The sequence below is a fragment of the Lipotes vexillifer genome, unplaced genomic scaffold (assembly GCF_000442215.2).
Source record: "Lipotes vexillifer unplaced genomic scaffold, Lipotes_vexillifer_v1.1 scaffold943, whole genome shotgun sequence".
Classification (NCBI taxonomy): Eukaryota; Metazoa; Chordata; class Mammalia; order Artiodactyla; family Lipotidae; genus Lipotes; species Lipotes vexillifer.
In genome coordinates, this window is record NW_006776793.1 from 1,134,619 (window position 1) to 1,147,539 (window position 12,921).

Here is a 12,921-nt window from a genome sequence, read left to right on the forward strand (position 1 = left end):
GACAAAGTCACCAAACCTGATTTGACAATTCCAATGTAAAAGCACTTAATGCAAAATGGGGAAAGCAAGCAAGCAAGCAACTGTGGAAGGTCAAAAGAATGAAGGTTATTCTTGGACCAGATCCTTATAAATTCAGTCTGCCTAAAGAACCAGGGACATGCTCTATTTGACAATAAGCAAATGAGAGAGAGGCAGATGCACACTACTGACCAGATCAACCTTCAAATGTAGCATGGTCTGACTTGACAATGAATTCCTCCACAATGCTGGAAAAATGTGAAGAGGTGGCCTAGTATTCCTATACAGTCCTGGGAATAAGTTTATCCCTCTAAAAACTCTTTTAATGTGAGGTTGGTTAGCATGTTGTGTATGTATTGGCATTTTCCTTTCCAACCTGCCCCAATTAAGGAGTGAAATATAAAATAAGGTACATGGAAATCTGACATCACTGGTAAATCAGAACAGCTGACATTTTCTGAAAAAAATGTTATAAAGAATAGCACTGATCCACAGCAAGAAACAATTTTTAAAATAATCATTTTGAGGTTATTTCAAGATACTAAGATACAAGTTTACTGTTTACTGATACAAGTTTACTGTTAAACAAGTGAACAAATAACTGTGCAAACATTTTACTAAGCTATATGACAGGAGATGAAAAGTTGCAAGAAGGGACTGTTCTGCTCGATTCCTATTAATACAAAGAGGGTGACAATTTGATGAGGCGAAGTGAGCTTCCTGTTTGGTAACTGGAGAGCAATCACTCACCCACTCTACCTCTGATCTAATCATAACAGAATAGAGGTAGAACTCCATCATCTCACTTCTTTACCTCATATCAAATGGCAAAAGCAAAGTACTATGAATGAGTATCAAACCATGCTAATGAACTCAGAGCTGCAGTTATCTCCTTTTTCCTTTACTGCACAAGCAATGTTATGGTCTGGTACCTATGACACCAAAGGACTTCTCTTAAGCACTGGATGTGTGATCCACAGATGCAGCTGTGGGCATTAGAAGACAAGACATGCATGGATCATAATGGCTTTACAGAGGATGTTCTGGCAGTATGAAAAGCACGGATGAAAAAGACTTGATAACATATATCCTCAAGGGTTGTCTCCTGAATAATAGACCTAGAGCAGAAAGCAGTTGATTGGAGGTCTTTACAGTAATGGGCCTGTCAGGAACTTGATCTATTTCAACATGAAAGCTGGAGCACAAATCAATAATGAGACAGCAAATCAAATCATTACCACACTAGAATACCATTCCTGTGAGCAGGTTAATTTTGTTCACTGGAGTGCCTGATAGCAGTAATGTTGAAGAAATTGCATTGGCAGGATTAACCTTGGGAAAAAGAGAAAAGAAACATGGTGGTATTGGTTTAAAGCAATTGAGGCAGTGGGTGATGTAAATAAATAAAATTTAAAAATCCAAAAACCTCAGAGAGAGAGGTTAAAACAGAGAGATACAAGCATACATAGTACAGGAGAATTGTGTGTAAGGTGTACCGTGACTAAGACAAATGTTCTTATTTTGTATGTCCATTCAGCCTAATGAATGTTAGCATTTCAGGAGGAATATGGTGTTAAAAGCTGGCTAAACTATCAACCTCTTTAATCATAATCAACATTTAAAAGATAGAAACAACAGTAAAAAGTCAGATATGAATGATTCTGAAATGCTTTAATTAACCTATAAGGAAATTAAAAGAAAGAATGTTTTCTATAAATCCCTTCCCTTCTTTCTTTTAAAATCATGCTACAAACAAAAACGGGTGACTTAGAAGAGCAAGAAATTCAACAATTTATAAGAAATTTGACACTCAAGGACTCTATAAATGAATAATTTGTTCTTAAGCAAGGTTTTAAGCAAAACCTTCCAGGGACTAGTTCAAGGTAAATTTTGTAAAGAAACATATAAATGAGTATGTGTTTGCTGCTAGCAGTAAATGCAAGGAAGCTGTTCAGTAAGGAGCTGAGGTCTGAGTAAAATTTATTTAAAATAAGTTCCAATAAAAATATATTAAAAAGATACAAAATTACCTTTTTTCTTTTCAGAAGGGCACTATCACAAGCCTCACAGACAGGATAACTGCAGTTCTCTGAGGTTGTTAGATATCCCTTGAGTAGAGACAGGGTTCCAAAACCTTTCTGTTAATATGGTGGAGGAGCACCGTGGGCAGGCACAGGAGAATTTTTTTTTTAATTTTTATTTAATTAATTTATTTATTTGGCTGTGTTGGGTCTTTGTTGCTGCACGTGGGCTTTCTCTAGTAGCAGTGAGTGGGCGCTACTCTTTTGTTGTGGTGCGCAGGCTTCTCATTGCAGTGGCTTCTCTTGTGGAGCACGGGCTCTAGGCGCGCGGGCTTCAGTAGTTGTGGCTCGCAGGCTCTAGAGTGCAGGCTCAGTAGTTGTGGCACACGGGCTCAGTTGCTCCTCGGCATGTGGGATCCTCCTGGACCAGGGCTCAAACCCGTGAACCCTGCATTGGCAGGTGGATTCTTAACCACTGCGCCACCAGGGAAGTCCCCACAGGAGAATTTTTCAGTGTCTGCCATGTGCTTCATGAGGTCCCACCAGATGATGGTGGGGTAAGACCATGTCAGATGGCAGCAGAGAATCCAAAAGGGATTTTGAGTTAAGGTTTCTTTATGAAATGCTTGGGATCATTCCACTGGGCCTTGAAGGAGAATCAACTACGGTGGAAAGGGATACCTCTAGGGTGAACATCTCTTGTGGGAGCAGAGGATCTTTGCAAACCTAGGACTGGAAGACAAGGGTGAGTATGTGTGTGTTTGCTGGAGGGGGTGGGTGGGGCATGGGATCCTCCTCCTTGGGATTTGTACTCTGCAGAAAGAAATCCCCAGAGGTACTTGCTCTCCAAATGCCACAAGATAGAGGACCTCAAATTACCAAATGTCACAGCATTACTGTTTAAGTTTTATCCTTTGCAAAAGACCTTCACATTCCTTACCCAGAACTGCCACAAACCAATGAAGAAGCCAAAGCAGGGACAGCCTCCCTATTTTATATACATGACAGCTGGAAGAGGGATGAGAAGCATGAACTCTGGAGTCATTCACCCTAGGTTCAAATCATGGTTTTTAGTATTGTGACCAAGTGCAAGTTACTTAACTTCACTGAATTTTCATAGTATCTTAATATATCTCTTGCACTGTACAAGGGGCTAACCTAGAATCAGTTCCAAATCATCCCTATTTTCTTGGTCTCATGGTGAATAAAGGGGGCAAAATCTTATTTTTTATGTTTGTTAATTTGTAACTGTTCAGCCTCCTTGGTGTGTCTGGTACTGTACAATGCTAAATAGTACTGACCCTAGATTGGAGGACTGACAAACTAAAGACAAAAACCATCAGGAGGCAATGCACATCATAGCTGCTACATGAATATTTGAATGTAAAATGGGTCATAGGTTGAAATCATGTAGAAGGTACCATAAAGGTCATAAGGTTTTAGAAACAAACAGTGAGGCCTGTTTCCCTTAAAAGAGAGCAACACTATACATAAGTGAAAACATGCACAAAGTATTTAAGATTGAAGAACAAGAACTTTGGAGTCAGGCAGTCCTGGGTATAAATCCTAGTTCTTTCACTTACTGATTTAAGTTATCTAAGCTCTCTGAATCTCAAGCTGTTTACTTTAAAATGGGGGTCCTAGTGTCTACCTCAAAGTTGTATGGATTAAATCAGATAATATATATGAAGTATTTTTAGCATATTGTCTAGCATATAATAGGTGTGCAATAAATAACACGTGGTTATGGAGATGGAGGAGGAAAGGAGGATGAAACCGTTCACCAGAGTAAACTTTTGAGTGCAATAACAATATGTTACTCACGTATGTATCCCCTTAGATCCTTACAGGGAATGCTGCTTAGAGAAGTACCATTATAAGGTAATTTGTACCATGCTCTGATATGATTAACTGCACCATTCCATTAATAAGTGGAGAAAGTGCTACATCCTTCTATTCTCTATATGTATGACTAGATTTTCATATAAACAAGGTCCTGTTTAACTTTGTCATTTCCTGAAGGACATGACTTGTACAAACCAAGTGCATTTATCAAAATTAAGAGTCCTTTATTTCTCTGAGAGCCGTGCTTTTATTTTTCCTAAATTCCCCATCACTAGCTCAAGGCAAACTACCTGAATCTACTTATAACCTATATATTAAACAATCTGTCAAATTTTATTGAACATCTCTTGTGGGCTAGACCACAATACAGATAGGAAGAGAAGATGTGGTTTCTATCCTTAGCAGAAGTAAATTTCTTAAATAAATTACTTCTTATTTAAAAAAAAAAAAAAAAAGACTCCGGGACTTCCCTAGCGGCACAGTCGTTAAGAATCCGCCTGCCAATGCAGGGGACACGGGTTTGATCCCTGGTCTGGGAAGATCCCACATGCCGCAGAGCACCAAAGCCCACGTGCCACAAATACTGAGCCTGCACTCTAGAGCCCGCAAACCAAGCTACGGAAGCCCGTGCGCCTAGAGCCCGCGCACTGCAATGAAGAGTAGCCCCCACTCGCCACAAGTAGAGAAAGCCCACGCACAGCAACAAAGACCCAACGCAGCCAAAAATAAATTTTAAAAATATAAATAAATTTAAAAAAATTAGACTCCTTCCCCACTGACAATGTCCCAGTGTTTACAGCTGACCCTGTGAGTCCAGCATATGGGGGAAATACATATAATAAGTTGGGCAGGGACACTGTTAATACCCACAATGGGAATATAATGCCTCGATTAATTCCAGGATGAGTTTCAGGACAGTGAATAAAGTTTCCTGGCAAATTTCTTCATTAGGAAGCTTTTTTCTACCATTAGATTTCTTCTATCATTAGATACTAAGTCAGATGCTCTGTCCTGACATTTTTATTTCAGGTGACAGTTTGAGAAAAAAAGAGTATTTTATTTCTCACGGAAGGTACTGAACATATAGAATAGCAGATACAAAAACAGGAAGAAAACTATTTTTAGAATAAACTAAAGATACTTCATTCCCATGCAGAGAAAGAAGCTTCAGGTCAGATGGATTCAAGGAAGAAAATTACATTGGATTTTTGAGAGAACATAAATTAGCCTAAAATGCTGAATAAGCAGTAAAGGAAAATCTACTTAGAGGCTGAAAAACACAGCATTGTAAAATCCTGGGGAACAGTTAACTTTTACTTTAAGCCTTTGCTTAAGTCACGGTAAGGATGACTATCACTTAAAGAGTCCCCTGAATAGAACATTTGCTACAAATAATATGCTTTGGAAGAGTTATAACCTATACTTCTCAGTCAGCCTCAGAGAAATGCCTGAATCTGTGACAACAGAGTACTTTTAATACCTGTATGGATACAAAGAATCACACCTCTTTTCATTTAGAGACAACTCACATGAAAGACCCATTTCTGCATCCTCATATATAGTCAAAAATTAGAGCTGAAAATTTTAGAGCTGAGACCGAAAAATCATGATATGATTCAAAGTTCTTATAATTGATTTGGAATACATCCTAATATTTGAAAGGAACTATTTTAAGGGATAAAAATGAAGGTCAAGTTCTATGCAGAGTGAGCTCATTTCTCAATCAAAAGAAAGAAGAGATAAAGAATAGGAAGCGCACCTGAAATATACTCTAACTAAAATCAGGTAAACAGTTTAAAAACTAATAATCTCAACTAAAAAAATTTAAATAAAACTGAAAAACATAACTTACAAAGTAGAAATCTCCCAGAGAAAATAATTGACACCGATTTTATGTATATTTTTCCACATATACATTATACATATATATATATATATATATATATATACACAGTATTATTGTTCTTTTATAAAAAATAGAACAATATATTTGCAACTTTTTTTTTTCACTTAATTTATCTTGGACATTTATAAATGTCAGTATATTGACTCTATCTTGTTACTTGTAATGGCTGCACAGCATTTTATTGTATGGCCCACTATTTCAAACAAGCATGAAATGAAGACTGCTGTTAAAGCATGCCTAAATTCCTAGAATGAGAATTGTTGAAACGAGAGCCATTCAGATACTTCCAATAAGCAGCTAGTTTGTAATGTAATTTTTTGAAGGAAACAATGGGTAATCATTTTACATAAAGTGCTTCATACTCACATGCAAAATTAAAACTAAGAAATGAAAGGGAAAATAAAATCAATCTAGCAATAGAAGAAAGAAAAAAAAAAGAAACAAGAAAGCATGGTAACTAGAAAACAAAATATAATGGTAGAAATAAGTCAAAATATAAATGAAATGGCACAAATATCACATATATTTCTATTAAAAGATAATAAGACTGGATTAAAAGTAAATATGGCATGAATGTTAAATATAAAAGACATATCTATACAAAATGAAAAAAGAACATTGAAGGTAAAGGAATGGAAGACAGTATACCAAGCTAATAAAAATGAAAAAAGAAAGCAGGCACGGCAGTAATATTAGACACAAAGAATTCATTTGTTATATTTCATGCATTGTAATGGGATCATGGTTATGCTTTTAAAAAGTCCTTATGTCTTAGAGATACACACTGAAGTATTTACAGATTAAATGATATGATGGATTTGCTTTAAATCTAGATGGGAGTGTGGGTGAGGTAGGTAGTTGGGGGGTATGAGTGAAATAAGATTGGCCATATGATGATATTGTTGAAGCTGAGTAATAGTATGGGCTTTATTATACTATTTTCTATACTTTTGTAGATGTTTGAAATTAAAAATAATTTTTTAAAAATAATTCAATTACAAAATAAATGACACAAGGAAAGATACATTGTTCAAACATGGCAACATGGACAAAAACAAAGCTTTAAAATATATAAAGCAAAACGGATAAAAATGCAAGGAGAGATTGACAAATTCATAATCAGGAGAACATTTTACAATTTATCAGCAATCGAAAGTCAAGTAGGACAGAAATAGTAAAGATATTGATGATCTAATTATACAACTAGCAAGCTAAACCCTTATTCACACTCACACACATTCACAGGTATTTGCGCCTGACAGGCTACACAGTCTTTTCAAACACTTGATCATCCCCCAAACTGGCCACATGTTAGGTTACTCTATATGCTCAAGTATTGTTTTTTGTTGACTTTTTTACAATTAGGACATATTCACATGATACCTGCATTCAATACAATCAAAAATATGTTTAAAAAAATGAAAAGACGCATTTGTACTTTACTCGGTTGTGGCAGGCCTTTTAAACATATTATTTTGTTTCATCTCACACAAAACAATGAGGCTGGTATGAAAACAGGAGGGAGGTTCAGCCACTGGCCTCAGGCCACTGAGATGATGAGTGGAGGTCTGGACTTGCACTCAGTTCCGCTGGACGCCAGAGCCTGGTCACGTGCTTACTGCACTGCCTCACACAGTGCTTGGCTAAGAAGGTTCAAGATCACCAGAGCCTTACTTTCAACTTCTCCAAACAGAACACTTACAATTTTAATGACTAAAATTTAGATTTTGGTAGAAAATGGATACAGAAGAATATTCTTAAAAGGACCAAGTTTTTATTTGAGTGTGTCCTCCTGACACCTAATTTTACTAAAAAAACCCCACTCTTCTCTTAAGTCTTATCCACTTATTTATAGGATTTTTTACAAGTATTGTGCATAATGGGGTTTTTGTTTGTTTATTGTTTAACATGATACATCTGTTTAAACCCCTGGAGTTTGATTTTACCAGAGAACAGAGTTATTCCCCTACATCTCATGTTGGGAGTTAAATATGTTTAACAGGAGGGTTTTTTTCAGGCCACTAGTATTTATTTCTTCATACCACCAGATGTTGTCTCTATGACTTAGGGCAAGATGCACTTTCCTAAATACCCACCAGATCTGCGGCAGCACTTCACTCAGAGAGGCTGAGGACCACTTGAACAATTCTCTTTATGCAAATGCAAAGTACTTTACTCACCCAATTCGTATTTTCAGCATGCCACGGAATAACTCCGGGTTATTGGAGATGATCCAGCCAATATGAATGACCAGTTCTTGTTGAATGACCGCCTCCCTCTCATCATGGGTATTACACTTGTAATAGATGATGTTCTTAATCACTCTTGGAGACAAAGGATTAGAGATAACCTCTTCTTCATGTCCAAAGGCACCCAGAGTTACCTACAGGTGGCAGAATTTTATTGTAAAAATTTCCTAGCTACTAACAGATAAAAGAAAAAAATTCAAGGCTCAGGATGACTGGCAGGATGAAATTACTCTATGCAAGCTAGGGAATTAGGTAGAATAACTGTTCCTGCTATTTATTAAAATGGCTTTCAAAGCATGACTCCCACTGGAGTTCATGATGGTTCAGTCTGGTCTGAAATACAAGGGCAGGTGAGGGTCCTGGTTAGGAGAGTGGAGGTGAGTGGATAAAATCAGGGAAGGAATATAAATAACTAATGAGACAAAATTATTCTGAATGACTTTAGTACTATAAAGTCCCCAGAGAAACCAGAATACACTGACTAGTTTTACTTTAGTGCACAGTCTATGTTTGAGAGTATATCCTTCACCTCTTTTACAGTTTCTCATGTGGAAGTGTTTACTCTTTAACAACACTGTAATCTTTTCAAAGGCAGGTGTAAGGACATAGAGTTGTACTGTAGCCCCACTTTTCCTGTCGTAGATCTAGGCACCCAGTGAGTGCTGAAATACTTGTTGATGTATCTCTGGCCTGTGGAGGGGAATAAACAAGACTGCCCACAAGCCTGCGAAATGAGAAAGCACAGAGGGAAATGGCAATGAAAATTCAAAGCCAAGAGTGCTGTTGAGCCTGGGCAAGAGAAATAAATACTCTGCTCCCCCTTTCTCCTCTTGCCTTAGCATTCTGCCTCCCAGAAAAGTCTGAAGCCCCTCCTTCCTCCTCATTACCCCTCTCCCACTCTCTTCCTTGTACAGTGCATGATTATAAGATGCAGGAAAAAGAAGAGGACATCAAAGGGCCCTGTGTTTTCTGAGATGAGGGGAGAAAGCAGAACAGGCGTCTTCTGCCCCAACTTTGTGATGGAGTGAAAACTGAGAACTGCTAGTTTATTGTAACACAAGTGGTACCAACCAGTTAGCCCAAGTGCGATTACTTTTATTAAAATGTCATCTTGTAAAGAAGAAAGCAAACAGAAGGCACATCATTGCCTCTGGAAGCAATGATGACTAAAGCACTATTTCATTCCAGGGAGCTTGAGGTGATCTGAAAGTGCTCTGTAGAAACAATATTACTTCAGTTCTCAGGGTGGAATTTCATAAATAAGCAATTACAAACTTGGAATGCTCCATTCTCATTTCTTTTTTGTAAAAGTGTAAGATGCAATGAATGAATGGACTTCATACACTTGAAGCAGAGCTGTCAGCCTTCCAGGTACCCAGCTCTGTAAGTGACTATTTCCCTGGGAGATGTGCTGGTCTGGTGGGCAATGGTCCAGCCACAGCCTCAGGACAGGCTCCAAGGCCTCCAGGATTCTGCTCTGTGAACAGAATCTCAGAATCACAGGCTGTAATCCCCCTCTAGACAGTGTATAGAATGGACATGACCAACCCTAACCTACCCCTCCTCTCCAACTGTCAGGTGCCAGTGAACTCAGAGATTGCCAAAACCTTCTCATACATTGTAGAATTAACTATATTTTCAGATATACTACAGGGGCCTAAAATCCAAGGAAAAATAGCTTCCCAAAGCCTGTTTACTTTCTTTAAGGGGTGGCTCAGTCCAAGGCAACAATACAGGACTCTGTGGCTGGATTTGAGGATTGCAGTGAGGAAAGGAACCCCATAAGTTACTACGTGTGTCCTGGTCTTTTTAGCTGACGAATGAGGATGAAAATTCTACCTCTTAATAATTTGGAGAAAATAGAAAATAACATATGTGAAAAGTGATTTAAATTTTTCTCAAGAGTTTTTTTTTTTAGTACAATAATTTTTTCATTGTTATTAAATATTACAGAATAAAATATTCTTTCAACTTTTCAAAAGCTAGATGTCAAGATGAAATAATTTCAGTTTTAATGAGTTAAGAGCCCTGAGATGTGAATAATGGGTTGATTCCATCAAAGAAGGTTAAAGTTTTTTGTATTATTGTATCCTTAGGTTAACTATCAGGAAGACATGACAAAGCACACATACTCCCAAAGAAGAGATAGAAAGCAAGCAGGTTTTCATTCCAATCAAATGATTATTCAGCCAGGTAATTAGAGCTTATAGAAAATAAAACAAAAAATAAGCAGCCATATTCCACTCCACATAGCCACATGCACAGGCTCAATTCAACCCACATTCACCAAGTGCCTCTCCAAGGCCATGTTGGGCACACTGGGACAGGTGCTGGACAAGACATGGACCATGACCTCTGGGGGTTCACGGCCTACCCTGGGGTGAGAGACACACATTCAAATGAACTAGGATCCAGGGCAGGTTGTGAGGAGTGTCACAGGCCTATTGTGAGAACCCAGAGAAAGAAACTGCTAACTGGAGATGGCTCTGTGAGGAGAAGCTGACAAGAGCTGGCCTTGGTGGGAGGGGAGGAGCTGGAAGCAGAGGTGGCCCAGAGGGTTAAGGATCTGGGGAGTCAATGCATTTCTAAGGGGGAGAAGAATCTTAAGTGCAGGAGAAGGGAAAATGCGCCCTTCACTGCTCCCTGTCTTTGTTCTACCTATCCTAAGCCTGTCTGGAGTGCTTTAGTAGGTATCATACCATTTTCTTTGTCAGTATCTTAACTGATCTCAAGTTAACACAGAAGTTGAAAATTAAAGCTCTGAGGTGCAGCACAAATTCTTAGTATCTGTGCATCTTTAAGACTAGATTTTGCTTGGGGAAGGAGCCTTTTGTAGAAATGCCTGAGCCGTGATTGTGAGAGACCTATGACACTGAGGCTTGCCAGATTTAAAAGCCAGGGTCCTGCCCAGAAACCTTTGTGTCTGTGACGAAGAGTCTGAAAATCAGATACTTACCTGTTTGCCCTGCACTAAAACATTAGTAATGGATGGGGCCAGGCTGTCCACTAGTTTACTTAAAAGACTTGCTGTATGGCGCACCACCGACCTGGGGGCGAAGAAGAGAGCAGGCCAGAGGTTGACAAATCTAAATGATGAATGAGTGGGGCCCCTGAACGGGGAGACTTAAAAATATGCACAATTAGGTCCTCATGTAATAATACGGAGGAAACAATGACCCCAAGACACTGGACCTAACAGCTGAAATCTCCCAGATTGTAGGACCAACCAGAATTAGGGAGGGATAACCTCATCCTCACCTCTGCCACCAGCATTATTTGTGCCATTAACAATTCAAAAAGAAAGAAAAGGGAGCTTAACTATCCCTCTGGCAGGGAGTGGCATAGGAGGAAGAATTGATTATTCTGATTTTGCATTAAAAAATTCATTATTAAGACTGTCACTGGTACATGCCTTCTATTCCTATAATCGCTTTAAATCAAGTTTCTTTTGGTGCCTACATAACCAAATCCCTGGATCAGGGGACTCACTTAGTACTCAATTTTAGGAAGTGATACAATGAAATACCAGCATTTTTTTTCTTGCCAGAATGTTGGAGGAAGGAATTCACACTGCTATTTTTACATTTCTGAAAAAGTCTTAGACTGTAAGGAGAACAGATTTTTAAGCACAGCACCTGCAATACATAAGACATTTTTGCCCCCTCAAAAGTAAAAATTCATGTGGGACTTTTAGATGGAGAAAATAAAATAAAAATGTAGGTTTAAAACTGTTTTCTTGTATTTCAGGTTATCTATGGGAGCTGACCTATAAAAAACACATTGCTTAATCTCAACACAGATGAACTAGTAGAAAATTAAGTCATATCTGATAAAGTTAGTGAAACAAACACTTCCTACTTTTAGAGAAGCTTTCACCCACACATTGTAAGACCAAAAGACATATTTAACCCTCAGAACGCAAATAAGCCCACACATTTCAAGCAGCTTGAGTTTCCACATTCTGTGCATGTTACCTGTTTCCCATGTACCAGAAAAGTAGTAATGTGTGGGGCTATAGAGGAAGGAAATTTCTGGGTAAATGCAGCCCCGTAGCGTACCGCCAACCTGGGTATGTCAGTGGAAAGCCATAAAAGGGAAAATACAGTAAATAAAACTTCCAGGAGTTTGTTCTTTTAAAATAACAGTCAGGACTCTAAATGTTTGCTAATGATTTATCTAAAATATAAGTACTAAACATAAAGCAAATACAGGTTTGCTTAACCGAAGATAAGATTATAGACCACATTTGAAATTTATTGACTAAAAAGCAACATCTATTGGTTTGCATGCCTTACTGTGCTGAGAATTTACAGCGAAAATCTGAGACTTAACCACAGGATTATTACATAATTTCTTCTGTGTCGGAATGGTATATTTATTATAAATCATAGAGTTGAAATACTGCTAAGAGACTGTTTTGTCTAATCCCCTTATTTTAGAGATTAGAAAACAGGCTCATTAAGGTTAAGGGAGTTTCTTATGACACTGCTTGAAACTTTTTTTTTCAAAATTAGATAATAACGGGTTATTTAAAAAAATATATATTTATATACTCTTAATTTCAAAAGTTAGATTTTGCTAGTAAAACTGTTAGAATTGCTTCAAAAATGAAGATGGCATGCATTTAGACATACCTAGCCCATTGTGAAATTAAACAATCTTATCTCAACTTACCTAATTTTTCTTCAGTCTCTGGGAAGAGACTACCTCTGCAGAACGTATCAGTTACTTGTTATGAAGCAACTACAATCACTGGGATTCATTCAACTTAAGTCATGAGAGAACTATTTCCTAAGTATATTATTTTTTGCTTGTGATTAAATGAAACACTGGTCTCTTCATGACCTTCTATAACAGAACAAGTTTCCCAAATACAAATTAG

At 37.8% G+C, this 12,921-nt stretch overlaps 1 protein-coding gene across 1 annotated transcript in view; it reads right to left on the reverse strand.

Annotated features, from left to right (window-relative positions):
• Positions 1-12,921, reverse strand: part of PHKB (phosphorylase kinase regulatory subunit beta) — a 161,282-nt gene that overhangs the window by 18,382 nt on the left and 129,979 nt on the right. Inside the window, exons 24-25 of the mRNA XM_007450635.1 lie at positions 10,996-11,086; positions 7,971-8,173 (exon numbers count right to left, since the gene is read on the reverse strand). Coding sequence (XP_007450697.1) covers positions 7,971-8,173; positions 10,996-11,086 — 294 coding nt within the window. The remainder of the gene's footprint in view (positions 1-7,970; positions 8,174-10,995; positions 11,087-12,921) is intronic.